The following is a 22,760-nucleotide window of genomic DNA, read 5'->3' on the forward strand; positions in this document are numbered from 1 at the left end:
TAATGGTATGGATGGGAAAGAAAAGGAAAGCAAGGGGATGAAAGAAATAGGTATCCCCAGAAGAGGAAGTCAGCAAGAGATTAAAGATTAAAAGATATTAGTGGACAAAGCTTACAGAGTTCGGTAAGGCTACACAGCCAAATAAAAGTAAAACTAATATGCACATTATTTACAAAGCCAACAATTTAACATTTCTCTCAAACAACTTGAGAAGAATAGACAAATCACTATTTACACCAATAAATAAATAAATACCAAATTTGGTTATCAAAACTACAATCACTTTTGGAGATTAATTTAATTTAACCCTTGTAGGAAGAGTGTTTTCACTCCTGCACTTATGCAAAGAAATCAGAACACTCATAATAAGACAGTAAAGAAACTCTAACATTCTACAACAAAGCAATAATGATGGAATCAGCTTTAGCATGTAAACTCCATCCATTTTAGAGGATACACTTTCATTAACCCTATCAAGTAGGTTAACCAACACACACACACACACACACACACACACACACACACACACACACACACACACACACACACACACACACACACACACACACACACACCTAAAAGAGAACATAAACATACAGCATGTATCCGTTCCATGCTTAAATCGTCAAGTTTCACATCCTGCCCAACAAAACAACAATAAACACAAACAAATCAAACCTTATCCTAAGTGTGGTCCTTACAATCAACTCAAGACCAAAACAGAAAAATCATCTATTACTCACACTAAGCTAGATACAGAGACCTGTAGATATGGCAGTTGTCTCATCCACAACTGCTATATCTACAGCTTGGACAAACCAATACTTCTGTGAGCCAAAGTTGCATACATGGAAGAGAAATCCAACCATGTACAAACCAAGTCTCATATAGAGTAACTAAGTAACAGCAGTGCAATCCAAGTTCAATAAAACATAATACTAAATAACATATCACTTTCAAAATAATAAAACCAATCATCTATCTGATTCAGTCCTAATAATACTAGGACTATAGTTTAACGTTTTTTAATACAGCAAAAATACATTTAATACTCTTTAATAAATACATTTAATAATCTTTCCAAGTTTTAATCTAGAATCATTAATCTGGTCAGAAATATGGACCCTTAATTTCGGTCCCAAGATTATTTACAACTATGTACAATATTCCATTCATGAAACAACCAGTTCATATCCAATCATTGTCTTCTATAAATCTTAGAATCCAAATACATACTAATAAAGTAATGCACCACAATCATGTTAGTCACTTCAAGGTATTTCTCTATTCATTATAGATTTTCTTCTGTTAAACAGCCTATCTGCATATTCAGATAAAGCAATAAAATTATCCTTGTTCTCTAAGAACTGAGTCCAATTGAACAAAGCAAATATCCCAGTTAGGATTTGAAGCTCACATCTAATGTCCAACTATATGTTGCAGTCAAATAACAGATGCTCCACAGTCTCAGGAGCACTGCAATGACAGAGAGCAGAGTTGACCAAACCAAAAGAAAATAACTTGCTGTTAAGGTTCCTGTGTCCTGTTAACAAAAACATAACATTAAGAAGAGGATTAAACCAGTTCATCTGTTTATTATATTCCGAGACATGAGGAATGAATTTATTTGTAATTCTACCCAGCTCTGATTTACTACAGTCTTGTTGCCAATCCCTTAAAAATTCACTCCGAAGCCTAGCAATATCATCTTTTTCCGATAAATCGAGATTCAGAAAGTAATTCCCCACACCTGCCGGTAGATGTTTCTTACAATGATACTGCAGGTATTGAAAAATTACCTCATATTGTACTGGTATCCTACAACAGAGAACCTGCAGAGCCACAATCCAAATCATTCTGCAGGCTCTAGATACAGCCAAAAGAAAAAAGCGTTGCGCCTGCAAAAGGTACTTTCTAACTGAACAATGATTCAACTCGGAGCCTCAGGCACCAGCAGCATAACAAGTTATTGGTAAAAATAAACAAGTATAATACAAATTGAGAGTAGCGGCCTTAAGGCCCCAGACATTTTTGGTGATTCTCAAAATTTTACCTGTCAACACCTTGATCTTATGTAATACATATTTAACATGATTAACAAAATTAAAGCAATCATCCAACATAATTCCTAAATATTTATAAGTATGAGTAATTTTAATTGCTTCACCACTAAGCTTAACATTGAGGGGGGGGGGGGTCAATTTAAATTTAAGTAGCCTTTTAACAACATCTGATTAGTTTTAGGGACTGAAATTTTTAGGAACACCAACAATTTAAGTTATCCAATATATCATTAGCTCTGTTTTTTAGTTCTGGCCTAGATTTTCCAAAAATTAACATAAAAGGTCATCGGCGTTAGCATTTTTTAGAACTTTATCCTGGTCCACAGAGCCACCCATCAAGGACCACGTTCCAGCAAACAGGGCCGAGGACAGATCCCTGAGGGCATCTGGTCTGGTCACAGAACAATAACATGAAATCTATCACTAAAGTAACTTGAAATAAGCCGATAAATAGGAACAGAGACCCCAGCCTTCCGGAACCTTGCCAGGACACTTTGCCACAAGGGTGTCAAGGGCCCCTTTGAAGTCCACGAAGAGGCCGAGGACATATTTAGACTGTGAAGAAGAAATTGAATCCATGATCTTTTTAATTGCATCTATTGTGGACATTCCTTTTGTAAAACCAAATTGCATTTTTGCATTTAATTCCTTAGCCAAATAATAATTTTGAAACCTTATTACAATTAATTTCTCCATAACCTTGCCGAGAATCGGCAGAACACAAGGCATGTCACCTTTAACCTGTATGACAGCTTCAATCCTCGTGAACATACTTTATACTAACTTCAGATAGGGGTCAGCTGGATATTCACCAGCAGTTCTGCAAAGCAGCTCCCACAGCTTGTTTGCAAGACGGCTGTTTTGGCCACAGCCTAATCGGACTCTCCAATGGAGGTTTGAAGTCCAATTCTTCAATATCACCATCTACAAACCAGTCCGGTATGACTCTTACTGTATGAGATTGACTGCTAGGGTGACTATTGAGTTTGGTTGGTTATAAATTGTGCTCCACAAATTTCTTTTTTATGACGTATAAGTTGCAGTTTTCAGCTTCTCATAAATGCCAACCCTTGGATAATGACTTCTGTAAGTGCTTGGTAATTCCAGTCACTTACAACAGTGGATTAATGATGAGTATTCGCTGTTCTTCCATATGCTCTTTCTCATGCATGCTTTTGGCCACTGTTGACTGCTTAACTAGTGCATATGAGAACAATGTGAGTGACCTTGACCAGTGCCTAACAGGCTTGGACAATGCGCTTCATCTCCCAACATGCCGCTCCCTGAGATAGAACCGATGATATCACAGACAGATCACTGTACACATGATACTCCTCCTAATAATGCCAAATCACAGCTAAATAACTCTACTGAGTCTGTGATACTTGTGATAATTCTCCAATAAATAATGCTTGTGCCTCTAAAATAACCCTCCAGTGAATACAGAGCCCACCCCACCAAAGGTTAAATCTGCAACCATTATCCCTTTTACTGAATCCTCTGAGAGAAGAAGCTGCAGCTTGCTGTAGGAAAGGTCTAGAAGATTACTTATTTAATGAGAATAGTAAGGTGACTAAATGCTCCACCAAGAATATACTTTACTGGATTGGGTTGGAACACATGAACAGGTTATCAACTGAAAATGAGAAGATACAAATGCAACTTAAGGAAATGGAAAAATGAATAATCTCCTCACCTATGCCATTAAAATCTTCCTAGTTATCTTCTGCTCCTACTAATGACTCCCAGATGCATGTTTTATGTTGCTGTTCCCTTCTACTAATCTCTAAAAGCTATGCTGCTGCTGGCCAGAAAGCTACGGACTCTTGTATACCAACACAGTTTACTTCAGCTCTTAATGGATCATTAATGACTGGTTCCCTTCTGACTACAAAAAGGGAACATAGTCAAAATTTCCTAATTCTGAAAGCATCCGAGGTATTGTCCTCACCTACTAGTGCTGATACAAAGTGAAGTGTCTAAAACACTTAAAGAAAGCCTTCAGGAGATCAAGCTTAAGCTCATTTGCCTGATACATAATAAAGGTGTAATAACAGAAACTACTTCAGAGGTTGAAACCACAAAGATTGCTTTGCTCCCTGTACTCTCTGAGATGGGGTTCACTGCAACCCCACCGAAGAAGGCTGATCCAGCCATATTAATAAATGATACCGACAAAGGAATATCAAAGGATGATATTTTTTATTTGCATATCAAAAATCTGAGTGACTTTGGGTTTTCCCTTGAGAAGGTCGAGAAAGAAGTTGTCTTCCATTTCACCAAGAAGGCCAATGATAAGAGCAGTGTCTACTGAGTGTTAGGACCATCCCCTAGCTTGGATGTCCATAAATTCTGTTCATTTGTGGTAGTAACAAAGTGTTTTACATCTTCCACACTATTCAGACATGTAGCCAGCAATCCCTGATATGTGGTCATTGCTCTCAGAAGGAGCATAGATCAATGACTGTCCTGCCAAGGCTGTTCCTCCTGCTTGAGCTAACTTTCAAGACAGAAAATGCGATTCTAAACATTCTATTGGGGATCCAACCTGGCCAGAATATCTTCATTCACAGGAAATGGTCCGCTCGAGAGAAGACTATAGATCTCACATCTAATCCAGCTGCACAAACTAGTGCAGTATTAACAAATAAGATTAATAATGTTAATCTTAAGATAATACAGTTGAATGCCCAACGTTCTAAGCTTGTTGCTGATGTGGTGCACAAAATATCTTGATGTAATCTCACTACAGGAGCCATAGTACGTGGCGGAAAGGTGCTGGGATACCTAGTTTCTTTGGGAGTCATACAATCAGATCATTCTGACCCGTGTTCAACTAGTATTGTAACAAATAACACTCTAGATGTCAAAATTACTAGTTTGAATAATTTTGTGGTCCGCATCAATGTTTCAGGCTCATTTGATTCACTGTTCCTTGTATCTCTCTACTGCCCTCTCACCTCCGCAAACACGAGCCAGGTAATGCAGATGCTGAGATATTGCTCAGCATCTGCATTACCTGGCTCGTGTTTTCTCTCTTGTTGGAACTTCTTGTTTAGTAATCATGGCTGATGTCAATGCTAAATCCAGTTTCTGTTTCTCTGGTGCTACTGATTCCAATGGTCTTCAGCTAGAAGAGAGTTGATGAGATAACAAGAAGTCTTATCTCATCAATTTGCTGTTCTAAACAAATCCGGTATGCCCTCCACTTTTAGCTCCTTAAATAAGGAAATCAACACTGACATCACTGTCACTTCTCAGTATATTTCCTCACCTGTTGCTGACTGGTCTGTGATTGAGGAACTTTGCTCTAGTGACTACCAGACTATCACCTTTTCTACAACCTCTAATGACAATAGATTCAGTCCTCCTCTTCAAGATCTTTGATACTTCTTGTTAAAGCAAATCCTGTGGGATCACTTTAAAGGCATATATTAATTCTATTTCCCTTCTGACTCTTTAGCTTTTTTGAACACTTATTCTGCCACCGATCTTGCATCTTTTCTGGCTTCCTTTCTATATTGTGCCTGCTCCTGAGCTGCTAGAAAAAAAAGGTGCTCTCTAAACATTCTACCTTGTGGTGGAACAATGAACTACCACTCATACGTCGCCAGGTTAATCATGCACGGAAGACCTTCCAGCAACACAAGAGAAGTTGGTCGTCCTCTGAGGTTGATTGCCTTAAGCAGAAATGAAACCACTTCTCGGCATGACATAGTTAATTCTATATTAGATGTTCTCTTGCCCACAGATAATCCAGGTAATGACCTTCCTGAGCATTGCCAAATTTGTATTGACAACTGTATGTACTCGTTCATGGCTGCTACTGATCTCTTCACTCAAACTGAAGTTAATCTTACTGTTATTAAAATGAATAGCTCCAGCTTCTCTGATTTAGATCTTATTGAAGGAATTTTTACAAACATTATATAATAAATGTTTGAATGAAGACCTATTTTCATTAATTTGGAAGTCTTCTCTGTTAAAATTAATCCCTAAATTATCTGGTGCAATAGCAACGAAATCATACAAACTTATTGCTTTTCTGTAGCATTTAGACAAACTTCTTGAATGGTTGATCTCTATGAGACTCACTTTTCTTTTTGCTGACAAATCACTTATCTCTGTCGATCAGTACAGCTTTCACTCAGGGCTAGGCACTCAGGAAGCTCTGGTCAAGCTTCTCTAACGTGTCCAAGATGGTGACTCCAAATAAGAGGTGCTACCCAAATGTTCCTGAAATTTGAATGTTGTGGGGGAACTACGTCTAGTACGGACTTGTGGTGCTAGGTAACAGTAACACTACATGCATCCTTTGTGAATTAGTGTGCCACGTACTGTCGGGCTGGATAGAGTCATTGAATATTTATGTGCAGTTCTTTGGCAGTGTGTTTCAAGCAGTTTGCAATTGTTGCGATGGCTGATGTGAGAGAACAATGTGCTTGCATCAAGTTTTGTTTGCTTTTTAACAATACAGCAGCAGAAACCCATAAAAAGTTGAAACAAGCTTTTGGTGACAATGCTTTAGGCCAGACGCAGACCTACTATTGGTTTAACCATTTTAAAAACGGAAGAATGTCGGTTAATGGTGACGATTGCTCTGGGTGGCCATCATAGAGCACCACCCAAGAAAACGTTACAAAAGTAAATGCAAAGTTCTACTGCGATGTCCTGAGGTAGTTAAGGGAAGCCATCACGAGTGAACGTCCAGAAAAGTGGTGCACACAGAACTGGGTCCTTCATCATGACAACGCACTGGCCCACACATCTCTTGCTGTGATGCAGGTTTTGGCATCCAACAACATACAATCGTTCCCCCCACCCCTTATCCATCAGACTTAGTCCCCTGCGACTTCTTCCTCTTCCCAAGAATGAAAATCAAGCTGAAGGATCGAAGATTTGACCAGGATATCCAAAACGAATTGCAGGCAGTGCTGAACACTATTAGCTTTAGTATTCGTAGAGGCATATGATGCAAGAAAGCAAGCTTTCCTGCATTATGTGCCAGCCAAAAAAAAAACCCATTCCCATTTCACTGATCCATTCATTCCAAATATTTGTCTAGTTCTGCCTTGAATTTATTTCAGCTATCAGCTTCCACAACAACGGATTCAAGTTTGTCCCAGCAATCAACTACCTGCTGGCTAAAGGCAAACTTCCGTACAACTATCTTTGCTCAGTTTGAATCTATGACCCCTCAGGTTTGTAATCTGGGCAAGAGGAAGAATCCCATCAGCATTAAGCCTGCTCAATCCATTCAAGGCCTTATACACCTCAATCAGATTGCCTCACAGGTGCCTAGTCTTCAGAAGCTGCAATTTGCAGAATGAACAAGCCTTCCTCCATAAGAGCACCCTTTTTTTCCCCTTCACCAGTCTTGTTGCCGTTCTCTGTACTCGTTCTAGCAACTCTGCATCCTTCCTAAAATGAGGCTTCCACACATGTACGCAGTACTCAAGGTGTGGCCTGACCATTGCCTTATACAAAGGAATAATCATATCCTTATCCCTGCTTGCAAAATTCCTTATATCATTGACAATACTCCATGAGCTACTCTTGCAGTCTGTCTGCACTGCTCAGAAAACTTCATATATGAAGTTTTCTGAGCACAATTATCCCCAGGTCTCTTTCATTCTCCACAACCCTGAGTGTAACACCACACAGTTGGTAAATTTCTCTGGGGTTACTGCTATCCATATGCAGTACTTTGCATTTGTTAAGGTTAAACTTCAGTTGACACTTTTCAGCCCATCTACTCAACTTTTCCAGATCCCATTGCAGCAGCATACTATCATTACTGTTATTAACAACCCTGCCAAGCTTTGTATGATCTGCAAACTTTGACATTAAGCTTGATATACCTTCATCAATATCACTGATAAATATACAAAACAACAATGGGCCCAACACCCAAACCTGAGGGACACCACTAATAACATAAGTCCATGAAGAGCAGTACCCATTGTTCCCCACTCTATCTTCTCCCACTCAACCATCCTTGCCATACTGCTCCAATTTGTACAGTGGTCTTCCACGTGCAACTGTATTAAAAGCTTTCCTGAAATCCAACTATATGATATCAAATTATTTTTTTGCATCTAGTTCCTTTGTGACCACATCATAGTATCCAATCAAATTTGTCAGATAGGACTTCCCCCTTGACAAACCAGGGAAAATAATGACTCCATTATTTTCCCTGAAACTGAAGTCAAACTAATAGGTCTGTAATTACTCATGTCACCCTTTGATCCCCCTTTGTCAACTGGAGATACATTGCATATCTCCAGTCCATGGATGTTCTCATAATTATGACTAAGGGTTTGCTTACTACCTTTGCTGCTTTCTTTAATATAACTGGATAGATCTCATCCATCCCAGGTGCCTTTCTTATGTTTAAGTTGGCGCATTATAGCCTTAGTTGCTAATGAGCCAATAAAACCCAAGAACCAACCAACCAACTATGTTTAAGTTCAATGATATCTTCTCCAATTTGCTCTCAGTTATTACAAAATCATTTAACTCCCGGTTAGAGTTTGATAAACATCTGGCCCTCTCCTCCTTGAATAACTCCTCATGTGTGAATGTTGATGCAAAATACTCATTTAGTTCGGCAGCTATCTGAGAATAATGATCTACAGTTGTTGATATCAAGTGGACCAATCTGATTCATCCCCTTCCTTTAAGAGTTTAAATAAGTAAAGAAATCTTTGCTGTTTTTCTTTGCATCCTTTGCCAAAGATTTTTCAGTCTGCCTTCGCTTGCCTAGCTTGTATCTACCATAGGCTTCTTTTTTGCCTGACAATTTATGTCAGGCGACATTAGTCGCATTAGTTCATCGACACGAGTCGCATTAGTTCATCCGACATCCATTTGGGCCTGAACCTAGTAGTATTTCTTAGTTGGAACAAAAAGCCTAATAGCTTCCAAAATCACTTCCTTGAATGCTTCCCATTTAGAATTTGCTGTTGGTAACATCTGCAGTTTGTCCCACTGTACAGAAACTAAAAAATCTCTGAGACCACTGTAGGAAAGGATTTTAAAAAGCAAAACCCTTCCCTTTACCCCTGATGGTAGTTACATCTGTAAGTAAATCCCATATCAGTGCACTGTGATCACTGCCACGTAGTGTTTTTTTATATGTAAATTCTTAATGCATGAATGATCACACTGCTGATAATCAAATCAAGAGTGTTACTCCATCTTTTTGCCTCTCTAACATGCTGCTGTAGAAAACAACCATCCAATAAATCAACAAAAGCCTTGCTAATGTGCAAGTGACCAAACCACAAGTTCCAGTATATATATGGGAAGTTAAAATTCCCGATTATAAGACACTCTATTTCTCTGTATAATTGTTCATTGTACTCATCAGAGTCATTAGGCCTATAACAAACTCCTACCCTCATTTTTGCTTTCTCAGTGCTTATGTCACACCGAACTGACTCAACATTGTGCTGTTCATCTATGTCAAATGGATACACTTCCTTAGATTTTATGTGTTTCTTAACTAACAGAATAACCTCTCCTCCTTCCAATCTTTTCTTTACACATTGTACCTCTTCCCAAATTCCAATTCTGCAACCCTTATATCTGAGTGGCACCACATCTCTGATATCCGAACAATATCTGCTTTGGATGTCTTAACCAGGACTTCAAATTCATCAAATTTATTTACTATACTCCTAGCATTGGTGTGCATGCAAGTATACATGCACCTGTTTTTACTCTTAGTTACTCAACAAAGCCCATGTATTTACTTGTTTCATGACCCCCCAACAGTTCCTGAAATCCCCAGCAACTGGCTTTCCTGGCTTTCCAAGAAGTGCAAGAATCATTTCCACCTCTGCTAACTACTGTTAATCTACTAGTCTGTGAATACCCCCAAGCTAGCAGTTTTCCAACCCTCGACAGCATCAACAAATATTCTTGCACCTCTTCTATTTAAATGTATCCCATCCCTGTAGAAGCAATCGCTCCTGTTAACAAGCACAGACCATGCTGGGAAAAATTCTACCCCATGAGCCCTGCACAACCTCCCCAGGGCCGAATTGATTGACAAGGCTCTCATCATATACTCCCTCCTATCGTGTCTGGGCAGGATTGCAGACAATTTCAAATTTAACCCTAACTCACAACTTTTTTTTTCAGCATTGACTTGTACTTGCTTAGTAAATCTGCAGATCTCCTACACTTAATGTTATCAGTGCCAACATGTACAACGAAATCATCTTTTGTGCCCTTAAAAGATGGTATCTGCTCTATGTCATCAACTTTTGCCCCTGGCAGACATACCCTGGTCCTATTCCACCTATCCTTTTTGCACAATATATTTCCCGTTTCCCTGACAATTGAGTCACCAACAATAACTAGCTCCTATGACGAAGGAGGACTTTCAGGATGCATTCAAATCATGCAAGAACCACTGGGATTGATGTTTACGCTCTAAAGGGGACTACTTCAAAGGTGATGGTGGAAAATAAGACCCATGGTGAGTCTAATTTATTTTATAAATACATTTCAGGAACTTTTGGGTAGCACCTCGTATGTCTTTGCCATCTACGTCGACTTCACTGCCACCTTTGATCATCTTTGGTGGCCCAGTTTGTTCGCTCAGTTGCATCAAACATCTTGTCCAGTCTCTTTATATAATCTAACTAAAAGTTACTTTAAAGAGCGGTCTGTTACTGTTTTCTCAGGCTCCAACTCCATCATTAGGCCTGTCAATAGGCGCCTCCGTAACCAGGTGGGAAGGAGCAGCAGCAGTGCGTAGCACACGCTTCTTGATTAGACCGGAGTTCGAGCCCGTGACCACTAAATACGGAGGATGCAAAAAGGTCAGGGAATGACCACCGCATATCCCCGGAGCAATATGGCCTTAGTTGCTAATGCTCCTAAAAAACAAATAACAACATAATAACATAGGCTTGTCAGTCATGGTTGTCCACAAGGTTCAGTGTTAGGTCCACTCATCTTGAACCTTGTCCTGAATGAATGGCTCCTTAAGACTGCTCATAATATCTCTAAACTAGCATACGCTGATGTTATGATGGATTTATCTCAATGGTGTACCATCAACAAGTTGTCTAGTTCATCAACCAAGACTAGGATGATGCTAAAGGGATTGCTTAATCCTTCCCAGCTTTTGGTAGTTAAACTTTCAAATAATTCACTGTCTTTGGTGGCCTTTCATAAATTTCTCGGTATAATCATCGACTCCAAACTCAATTTTATTAAACATAAGTCATGAAAAAATCAAAAATTATACATTTATGCTGAACTGCATTTCCAAACAATCTTGTGGTTTGAATCATTGCTCTCTGCATCTCATATATAAAGCTGTATTCTTCCTCATTTGTACCTATAGTGCTGGCACCTGGTTTTGGCATGCCTGTAAAGTCAGTGTGCAGGATAAGCCATCTTCCATCCAGCAGTCTATGCTTATGGTGATGTATTGGTCCTGCAGAACTGTATTAACTCCAGCCCTGCAGGTCCTTAACAGTTGTTTACCCCTTGATTTACTGCTTATTTTTTTTCCATGGTATTACTTTTTATAAGACATGGAACTTCTTTACAGTTAATCCTGCAACACTGATCTCAATATTGAAAAGTCACGTTGTTGGGAGTTTTTGATACGGCAGTGGCAAGACAATTGGAATAACTCCCCTAAGAGATGAGTAACTTACAAATTCATTCCAAACATTCTTTTTTCATCTGGGAAAATAAGTCTTGCTGGTTTACTCCAAACTTATATATTTTATTTTGCATTTCTGGGCATTGGTCACTAAATGCCAAACTGGCTGAATTTCATCTTACAGCTTCACCTCTGTGTATTTGTGGTGATACTGAAAACTGGGAACGTTTCCTTTTACATTGTCACCTGTATGTGGATTTACAGCTATCTATGCCACACCTTTTGCCTTTGCTCCTCCTGGTCAGGAAACTCTGCTAAGCTCCAAAGAAAACTTTGTACCTCAAGGCTTTCCTCTGCCAAAAGCAACTGCTTGTATCTAGACAACCACCTACTGGCCACTGTTGATGCTCCTCTCCTCCTTCCTTGCCTTGTGCTTGAGGTGGAATTTTGCTGGTGCCTGGTTTGGAGCTCCTGGGCATAGGATTGCCATCCACTGGTCACAGACTCTAACAATGGATTTCTTCTTTTTTTGCTGGCCTCTATTTTAATTTTTCTCTTTGAGGTTCTGCCTAGGGCTTTGGCTCCCTGGGTATGAAATAGGTGGTATCCATGATCTTGCATTCCACCAGTGTATACAGGACTTGTTTTATTATTTTTAAATTTCTTTGTTTTTTATTTTATTTTTATTGTATTTTTAAAAATTAATTAATTTTATTTTATCATTATTATTTCTGAATGATACAAAAGTCACTTTGGGCATTCAGTAAGGGACAGTTAGGGCCCACAATGATTCACATTTAGTTGTGACCCACCTCCTCGTGGTGTAGACAGACACCAGGCAGGCTTTCCAGGTGATATGGCCAGAAACAACTAAACAAGGCACTGCACAAACATAACAGCACACACATTTCTGGACTTTTACAGAGAGAGAGAGAGATCTGTAATCATCGCAGTATACCAAGGCAGAGCTGAACTAGTGTTCTGGAGCTGCCCTACATAAGATACTATACATGTCTACATGTATGACATGCCACACTATCATGCCAATATTGACAGGGGCCCATTTCTGTAGTACAACAACATTTTAGGTAGTATATAACTGTCCAAAAATCCAAATACATCAGAGACTTCACAGTTTTAGGCATCACCACTAAAAAATCAAAAAGAGATCAACTGAAAGCCTCATTCCATCAGACTTTCACTAATCTTCATGGTAGAGGCAATACACTTCAACAGGAATCATCTACAAGGCAATCATGACATCCAATCATGTCTATCAGAGCAAAATACTGTGGTAAGATTCATCATTCCATAGCACTTTCTGCCACTGTTTTAGATTCTATAAACATCAGGAATTACACCACTCCAAACACTACTGAACTTATGTCACAGCTGTCCTACCACTGAACCCAAGGCTGTGCAATTCCATATGGATGGAAGGCACATTGATGGTTTATGTTTCCTGTAGACAACATGCATGAGGCACAAACTTTCTTTATTCATCAAACACAAGTTTCTGAGACTGTCCAGACATTGTTTTCATTGAGGTATCATCTGCAGTCTTAACATCCAGTGAATAACATCACTGGATGTTAAGACCGCAGATGATAACATCCAGTGAATAACATCAGTCGCAGTGGATTTTGAGAGGTTCAGATGAGTTGCATTTGAGCACACAGAAAGGTTACTGGTGTGTTATTCAACCAGATTCCCACACTAAAAGTCTAAGTTATAATCCTTGACCCATACTGGCTTCTGCCACATTGCTGCTTGTAGGCAGACCCACAAAATTTATATTGGTGTGTTGAAGTCGATAAACATGTGCAGGGGACTTCTTGTGCAGCACACAATATTCATGGAGGGAGTATCCAAATACTTTTGGTCAAATAGTATAAGTTTATTGCTTTGATAGGCAAGAAACTTTTATAGACTCTGTCTTTTGGTTTGAAAATACATAACAAAAGCATGATTAAAAATTCTCTTACCACCACGTTTAGTTGCCTTTTCTTGTTTCCATTTCATTTTTTGAAAAACTTTCACAACAAATGAATACCCAAAATATGCAAAACCAGCACAAACTGCTGAGCATAAAGCTATACGGCTAGCTGCCTTTCCATCATCAGCCATGCTTGATAATATAGATATCCTAAAGAGGAAAAAAAATGGAGAAATATTTTTAAAAAAAAGTGAAATTTCCAAAACAATCCAGACAAATATAATTCAAAAAGCAATACAGTGCATGCCACATTATTGTGATCAAAGATAATGTTATCATTCATTTAATAATATCACTTTTATGAAGTCCAATTAGATGCATAGAAAACACATTGTTTATTGTGTTTTCTATGCATAAACTGAATCAGTGCTTCAGTTTATGCTATCAACAACAGCTGGAACAAACTTAAATCTGTTGTTGTGGAAGCTGATAGCTTAAATAAATTCAAGGAAAAATTGGACAAACTTTTGGAGTGAATGGATGGATGAAATGGGAAGGTTTTTTATTTTATTTTTTTTGGCTGATGCTGCATAAGCTTGCTCTCGTGTATCATATGCCTCTACTAATGCTAATATTATCTGTTTTGCATTATCAGTTTACACATGTTCAGTGGATGTGATCAAGTAACGTCCTGATCTGATCTCGAACTTTGACATGTTGCGTGGCTAGTTATTGATGTTGCTTTATACAAGTTCATATTAGTTGTTGGTGCCATTACTCTGTGAAAGAAAGTGCTGTATCTGTATTCCTACCAATCTGGCTGTTTTATGGTACAATATTAACCGTTTTCTCGATTTTAATATTTTTATTTTTATGTTTATAATAGCTTGTATGGATTTCCAGAAATATTATGAAAGTGTAAATTTTAATGATGACTTTCCGGAATAAGTAGTGGACAATCAAATTAAAGTTTTTTATATTGCAAGATATGTGATCACTTCCGGACTTGGCTAAACTAATAAACTGAAGGAACAAAAATGCAAATGTTCAGCATTGTTTTTTTTACTATCCACTTCCAACTTTTTATTCCTTCGATTATTATTATCAGTTTATCTGAGTCCCGAAGTGATCACAACAAGCAGCATCCACTATGTTTGCTATCAGGGAAGTATCCTGAAAGAGGAGGCCTCTGAGGTCGACAAAATTCATATCTAGGAAATAAGTGAATTCATACACCAACCATTAGATGAATTTTACTGTAACTAAAGTTTTACAAATAACAAAGAATATATAAAAACATTATATAATTTACTATAATTTAACATAAACTGATGGCTGTATATTACGGAATGCTAAAACTATAATAAAATCATTTACTATAAAATATGCTAAAATATAAATATTAAAAGTGCTAAAAAACCTGAAGCTTTTGAGAGCTTCAGCTCTCTTCCTCGACAGTGATAAGACTTCCTGCAACCTCTCCTATATAACAGGCTCACGGTACCTCCACATGTGGTATTCCTTCACGTGGTTCCATTGGCGCATAGGCAGAACCGGAAGCGGAAATGGCTCGGGTACGGTGCAAACAAAATGGTTCATCCGTACTGTGGACAACTGCTTTAAAAATAGGATGTATGCATATACCTCTGTCTCAATTCATGGTATTCTTACTGGATGAGCCAATCCGTAAACCCTCTAGCCACTTATGCTCCCAGTATCCATGCGCGTGGTCCACGATGATCGCGTCCTCTGGGGACATCTGATGCTGCTTCTCCCAAAAATGTTCAGCCACAGCAGACTTATAATTGGCAGTTCTTATAGCATTTAAATGCTCCCCAGACGATCCCTGAGCCATCATTTTGTTTCCCCCCCCCACATAACACTCCCCACAATCCAGGCATTCTATTCTGTATACAACTCCACTACTGAGATCTTTTGGTATACAGTCTTTCACCTGGGATACAGCTGTGCACAGCCTCCGCCCGGGAAGCTGTACACAGCATGTCTTATATCCCCGTAAAATTCTTGCTAAATGCTCAGTAAGGCCCGGATAGTAGGGGATGTATGCGGTGGCTACTGGAACGAACGGCTCCCTACGTTCAAACACTCCTCTACTATATCTGTCCAGGATCCTCTGGGGGTATCCGCATTTTCTAAGGTCTGCCGTGACACAAACAATTTCCTTTTCTTTATCCTCAGAGGTGGTACAGTGTGATCCTGCTCTATCAAATAGAGCTTTCACTACACTGTTCTTATATCGTCCAGCTTGTGCTGAGTTGTAGTGAGTGTATTGGCCTCTACACATGGGTTTCCTAAACACTGACGTCTCAAGTCTGGAACCCATCCTAGAGACCAATACATCCGAAAATGGCAGGGTACTGCCTATTTCCACCTCTGAGGTAAATTGTATAAATTGGGAGAAGCTATTAAACCAGCAAACTGCATCATTCTCCTTCCCCTTCTGGACCGGACAAAAGTATCATCAACGGATCTCTTCCAATTTCTAATAGGAAACGAACACCTACTAAAAAGTAGGGTTTTGGAAAGTAGGGTTTCCCAACTCCTCCATGGTCAAATCGGCCACGATAGCACTAATGGGTGTACCATGGCCGTACCATGAACCTGTTTGTACATAGTTCCTTGAAATAATAATACTTATAAGGTGACCCTGAGGAACCCGTTAGTGGGCCTGGAACGGCGAATCAACAAATTAGTGCAATCTTGGTTGAATGCTGAGAAGATTTCCAAGGAGACTTTCTGGGCATTACACGCTACAGGTAGTCAACTCCCTAGGTTTTACGGACTGGGAAGTTGATAGGCTAAATAAGTTTAAGGCTCGGCTGGACAGGTATTTCGAACGAACAGAGGGGTGAAGTGGAAGTGGTTTTTTTTTTTTTTTTTTGGCTGATGCTGCATAAGCATGCTTTCTTGCATCGGATGCCTCTACTAATGCTAATAACATGGTAGTACTAGCCAGACATAATTCCACCCCAGAACAAATATTTTCTATACCAAGCATTGATCTGTTACCAAGTGAGACATCCTTGGTCAATGCCATTTTTACACAATGTATTCTATGTTTAATAGGAATACATGTGAATAAAGATACGACATCAAAAGAGATCATACTCTCATTATCATTTATAGACAAATTCCCCACAAAATTTACAAACTCTCTACTGTCTTTAATAACATATTCGGACTGCCCCACTATGGGCGCAATTAATTGAGCCAAGTACCCCGATAGAGCATGGGAAGGACTCCCTATAAACGATACTATGGGTCTCAAGGGTACTTCAGCCTTATGAATTTTTGGCAGTGTAATTTTTAGCGTGTAATGCCCAGAAAGTCTCCTTGGAAATCTTCTCCGCATTCAACCAAGATTGCACTAATTTGTTGACTCGCCGTTCCAGGCCCACTAATTGGGTTCCCCAGGTCACCTTATAAGTATTATTATCTTGCAGCAGATCCAATGCCTTCTTATTATAATCCTCTGTATTTAGGACCACCGTTGATCTCCCTTTGTCCGCTGGTAGAACTACTATTCCTTCATCTCTTCTCAACTCTTCTAGGGCTTTCTTTTGACTAAGGCTAATATTCGGGGGTGCTCTTTTCATCTAGCTCAAAACTGCAGCAGACTTCACTCAGATTTCATTAGCTAGAGCCTCAGGAAACTTATTGATGGCCCGTTCAATACCCATTGCTATCTCTGCAATGGGGGGGTTGAGGGGGTACAAGCGCGAACTTGGGGCCTAGATCTAGGGCAGTGTTTAGGAAACCCATGTGTAGAGGCCAATACACCCACTACAACTCAGCACAAGCTGGACGATATAAGATCAGTGTAGTGAAAGCTCTATTTGATAGAGCAGGATCACGCTGCACCACCTCTGAGGATAAAGAAAAGAAATTGATCATGTCACGGCAGACCTTAGAAAATGCGGATACCCCCAGAGGATCCTGGACAGATATAGTAGAGGAATGTTTGAATGTAGGGAGCCATTCGTTCCAGTAGCCACCGCATACATCCCCTACTATCCGGGCCTTACTGAGCATTTAGCGAGATTACGGGGATATAAGTCATGCTGTGTACAGCTTCCCGGGCGGAGGCTGTGCACAGCTGTATCCCAGGTGAAAGACTGTATACCAAAAGATCTCAGTAGTGGAGTTGTATACAGAATAGAATGCCTGGATTGTGGGGAGTGTTATGTGGGGGAAACAAAACGACAGCTCAGGGATCGTCTAGGAGAGAATTTAAATGCTATAAGAACCGTCGATTATAAGTCTGCTGTTCTTTTGCCCGAACATTTTTGGGAGAAGCAGCATCAGATCTCCCCAGAGGACACGATCATCGTGGACCATGTGCATGGGTACTGGGAGCTTAAGTGGCTAGAGGGTTTACGGATTGGCTCATCCAGTAAGAATACCATGAATAGAGACAGGTATAAGCATACATCCTATTTTTGAAGCAGTTGTCTGCAGTACAGATAAACGATTTTGTTTTCCGCGTACCCGAGCCATTTCCGCTTCCGGTTCTGCCCATGTGCCGAGGGAACCACATGAAGGAATACTACGTGTGGAGGTACCGTGAGCCTGTTTTATATAGGAGCAGTTGCAGGAAGTCTTATCACTGTTGAGGAAGAGAGCTGATGCTCTCGAAAACTTCAGGTTTTTTAGCGCTTTTAATCTTTATATTTTAGCATATTTTATAGTAAATGATTTTATTATAGTTTTAGCATTCCGTAATATACAGCCATCGGTTTATTTTAAATTATAGTAAATTATATAACGTTTTTATATATTCTTTGCTATTTGTAAAATTTTAGTTACAGTAAAATTCATCTAATGGTTGGTGTATGAGTTCACTTATTATTATTTGTAAAATTTTAGTTACAGTACAATTCATCTAATGGTTGGTGTATGAGTTCGCTTATTTCCTAGATATCAGGGCAAGTAGTTAACTCAAAAGCCAAACAAAGCTTTACTATATTTAACATATTTACTATACACAGTAGACACTCGATTTTTCGGGATAGATGGTAAAAAAAATTCCTGGATAATCGATTTCCCAGTTAATCCAAAAATACAGTAAATCCCCGACATACGTAAAAGATGCGTTCCGGGAATTCTTACGTAGTCGAGTTTTACGTAACTCAGGAATGACAAATAAAATATTGCTACTATATCCCTGATATGCAAAAATTTTAAAAACCACATAATATCCTCAGAAGAAAAATAATTATATATTTTTAACTAGTTCAATTAAAAACTTTATCTTGGGACAGCAGTGAAGTAGCCAGAGTAGCATATAAGAATAGAAAGCATAAAAGGAAGAAAAAACGAATGATTTTGTACTGTATTTTGTCTATGGTGTTTTTACATCAATATTATATAGTTTTTGTACTGTAAAAACCAATTTGTGCTTTGTAGCCTTGATTATTATAATTGACTTCATTGGTACCGATTGCTTCACCACTTCTCACATTCTGTCTTTCTCCTTTATTATGTTCGCCGCTGCACTGACAAATCTGAATTAATTTTCTGATCCAAATTGATCACTTTCCTTTTCTTGATAGATTTACTAGTACCACTGCCACTTATTCTCTTACTTGGCACCATGATAACAGTCAAAATTAAATTTTCTGAAAAGAACTTCACAGGGTTAAGGGGAAAACTCATTATTATCACCACACGTGAGCTCACATTTTACTAAAGCACATTTCTGGAGGTCACTGCCATAAAACAATAAAAACAATTTGCACTTTCTGGGTTATTGGGCTTTTTTGTTAGTGCAATTCATTATAAACAGGTAGTAAACTCGATCTTCTTGCATTTGCAATGATACTGATAGCTGGAATTCTGTGGGTTTTTACATTATTATGGTGAAATGTATGTCCCCTTCACTGAAATCTTCAGTCATATAAAAATTATAAATAGTGTAACGTAAGTCCAAAGCTACATAATTCAGGGACTTACTGTATCCAAAAAATGTTCAGCAGCCTGTGTAAAAAGTATGACGATAGATAAAAACGAAAAAACTTACCATGCATTACTTGCATGTCCAATATGCGAGTAGTGCGTATCGGAAATGCATTTATTTTTTATGATGTTGATTTTAAATATAATAGCTTCCCTTGGCTAAGGTAAAGAAAGCCGACACGAGAAGCGTGCAAAAGTTCGATGAAATTTACCGGTAAAAGTACTGTGCAGTAACGGCATTTGTATTGTTGCTCGCTCGGTAAACAGTTGGTGGGTATTATCGGTCTGGAATAGCAGTTGAATCCCACGGGAGCTTGAAACCCTCCAGAAGTGGAGGGTTTCAAGCTCCCGTGGGATTCCCTGACCTTTTTTCTTTAGAATCGATAACTGAATCACGAACAGAGTCATATTGGAAGTTCTGGCGTCATAAAAAATGTTCGTAGGTTCACTGGTAAACTTTTTCGAAGTTTGCCATGCTTCTCGTGTAGGCTTCCTTTACCTTTGTCTTTTTTTTTTTTTCTTTTTTTCTTTTTTAACAGTTTATCCACTAGTCCACCTGTGATTCTAAAGAAAAAAGGTCAGGTTACCCCTCCACTTCATGAGGGTTTCAATCACCCATGGATTCAATTTCTACTCCTGACCGACACCCAATGTATGTTTACGGAGAGAGCAACATTACAAAGCCCGTTACGACAAAGTACTTTTACTGGCAAATTTATTGAACTTTTGTGTGCTTCTCATGTGGGCTTTCTTTACCTTCGCCCTTCCCTTTATTTTTTCCAATGTTGCGTATGGTTTGTTCACCAACATTATTATGGTTCATTAGCGATTTAATGGATGCACCGTTTTCAATCTTCTGAATAATTTCGAGTTTTTGTTTAATTGAAACCACAACTCTTGCATTTGCCCATTATTTTTGCGATTTCTAAACAAAAAAAAAAAAAAAAAAAAAAAGTTACTATAAAATAAATTCTGACGTTTCTGACATCAATAACGAAACAAAATTTGTCCTTTTGCGGTGCGACAGAACACAACAATCGACGCGACACACTAAAACAAACTAAACATTTGGTTTTTTTTTTTTTTTTTAGGTGTGGGTGTGAAGACAGTGGGGGTTGCAAGATAACAGGCACACAAATCTCCCAATGCCGACTTATAATGCCACTTCTTGTCCCTCATTTACGACTTTGCTGCAAAACATCTACTGTTCAAATAAAAAAGTTGTTCTAACAACTTTTTTATTTGAACAGCAAACAACTAATCTGTTTTTTTTTTTTATGTAAACCCCAAATACGAGAGGTATTAGAACCTATAGTACTCAGTACTGTGCTTGGTTTGGAGGTTGAGAAGACGAAAGAAGATATTTGTTGACATTGGACTTGAACTTCTGTAGACTGTAATTTTCAGGAAATACGTATGAAGGAAGGTTGTTCCAGAAAACGGCAGTTGAATGAATAAATGAGGAAGATGAAAAGTTGGTCCTGTGAGTTTGAAGTTGGACAGTAAATGGATGTTGGCTGGTGGGGGAACCTGTTCGGACTGTTTTCAAAGAGAGAGCGGGAATTACAGAAGCCAATTCAGAAGAACAGTGCCCATGAAAGTATCTGTAGAAGAGGCATGCAACAGAAACAGTGTCTATGAGACAGCGAATGGAGAGACTCTGTTAGAGATGAATCATTAATTAACCTAATTGCTCTCTTCTGAATGGAATCAAGAAGCCTGAGAGAGGTTTTGGGGGTACCACCCCAGATGTGGGAACAATATTCCATGGCAGGGCGGATTTGCGATTTATACAGAGTGAGCGACTCTTTGGAAGAAAAGTAACGCCGAGAGCAAAAGAGAAAACCAAGTTTTTTAGATGCAGGGGAAGCAATATTTGTAATGTGTTTGTGCCAACAGAGAGTAGAAGTCAGGGTAATCCCCAAAAGAGATATATCATTTTGCCTAAAAATCGGAGTGTCACTAAAGGTAAACATAGGAGCAGAAGAATCCTTTTTACGAGATATAAGACAAGACTCAGTTTTAGAAGGGTTGAAATCGTCTAAGTTGTCATTGCTCCACTGGAGAATTACCTGAAGATCGGCATTTAAGAAATTGGTAGCAGATTTTCGAGAAGTTGAAGCTGATTGAAAAGGGCAAGATTTCTCAAAGTGGAAAGTTGAATGCAATGTGCTATCATCGGCAAAACTATGGATAGGATTTCCAGTCAATAGAAGAAGGTCATTAATATACAAGAGGAAAGGAGTGGGGGAAAGAACTGAACCTTGGGGGACATTGGCATTAGTGGAGAAGTTAAAAGACAGAGAGCCACCTACCATCACCCTCAGTGAGCGATCAAAGAGAAAACTGGTTAACTAATTATTAAAACAGTTTGCAAACCATAAGATGGAAGCTTGTTTAGAAGACCTTTATGTGAAACACGATCGAAAGCCTTTGAGATGTCAAGAGCAACTACTTATGTTTCACCGTACCTTTCCATTGAATTAGTCAATAAATGGGTAACATAAGCCAGAATATCACCAGCGGATCGACACTGACGGAATCCATACAGGTGATCATTGATCAGACGGAAGGTTTCTAGGTAGTTTAATAGTTGGTGGTTAATTGATTTCTCCATTACTTTGGAAAGAGTAGAGATAATTGCAATGGGATGATAATTGGATGGGAGGGATTTGTCATCCTTTTTAGGAACTGGCTGGATATGAGCAAATTTCCAAGCAGAAGGAAAAACGCCTTTGGAATAAGAAAGTGAAAAAAGGCAGCAAAGAATAGGAGTAAGTTCAGGAGCACAGGTTTTGAGAACAAGTGGAGAAATACTATCGGGACCTGGAGTTTTCTTAGCTTCAAGGTTCATCAAAATCCTCCTCACATCCTTTTGACAGAAGATCACAGGAGGCATTGAATCGAGCATGTTGGGAATGGTGGGAGGTATTTTACTAAGATCATTAATACAGGAGTTGGAAGAAAAATGGGATGCTAGCAGGTCAGCTTTATCCTTGGCTGAAGTCACAACAGAACCATCTGGTTTTGACAGAGAGGGGAGAAAAGATGGGCAAAAGTTGAGGCCAAAGCTTTGGCAAGGGACCAGAATGCTCGGCTACCATTAGGGCAAGAAGCAAGTTTTCTACTCTTAGCCTATTCAATCTCTACTTTA

General features: G+C 39.0%; 1 protein-coding gene across 2 annotated transcripts in view; it reads right to left on the reverse strand.

The window, feature by feature from the left end:
• LOC150085592 (uncharacterized) overlaps nt 1-22,760 on the reverse strand; it is a 69,872-nt gene that overhangs the window by 37,845 nt on the left and 9,267 nt on the right. The window contains exon 2 of one of the 2 annotated variants that reach the window (XM_090373376.1): nt 13,680-13,840. In XM_090373376.1, coding sequence (XP_090229502.1) covers nt 13,680-13,821 — 142 coding nt within the window. In that variant the 5' untranslated portion in view covers nt 13,822-13,840. Of the gene's footprint in view, nt 1-13,679; nt 13,841-22,760 lie in introns of those variants that run through there. The other variant, XM_090373377.1, reaches the window with a different exon arrangement.

The sequence above is a fragment of the Mastigoproctus giganteus genome, chromosome 5 (genome assembly GCF_048544385.1).
Source record: "Mastigoproctus giganteus isolate SK-2022 chromosome 5, ASM4854438v1, whole genome shotgun sequence".
Lineage (NCBI taxonomy): Eukaryota > Metazoa > Arthropoda > Arachnida > Uropygi > Thelyphonidae > Mastigoproctus > Mastigoproctus giganteus.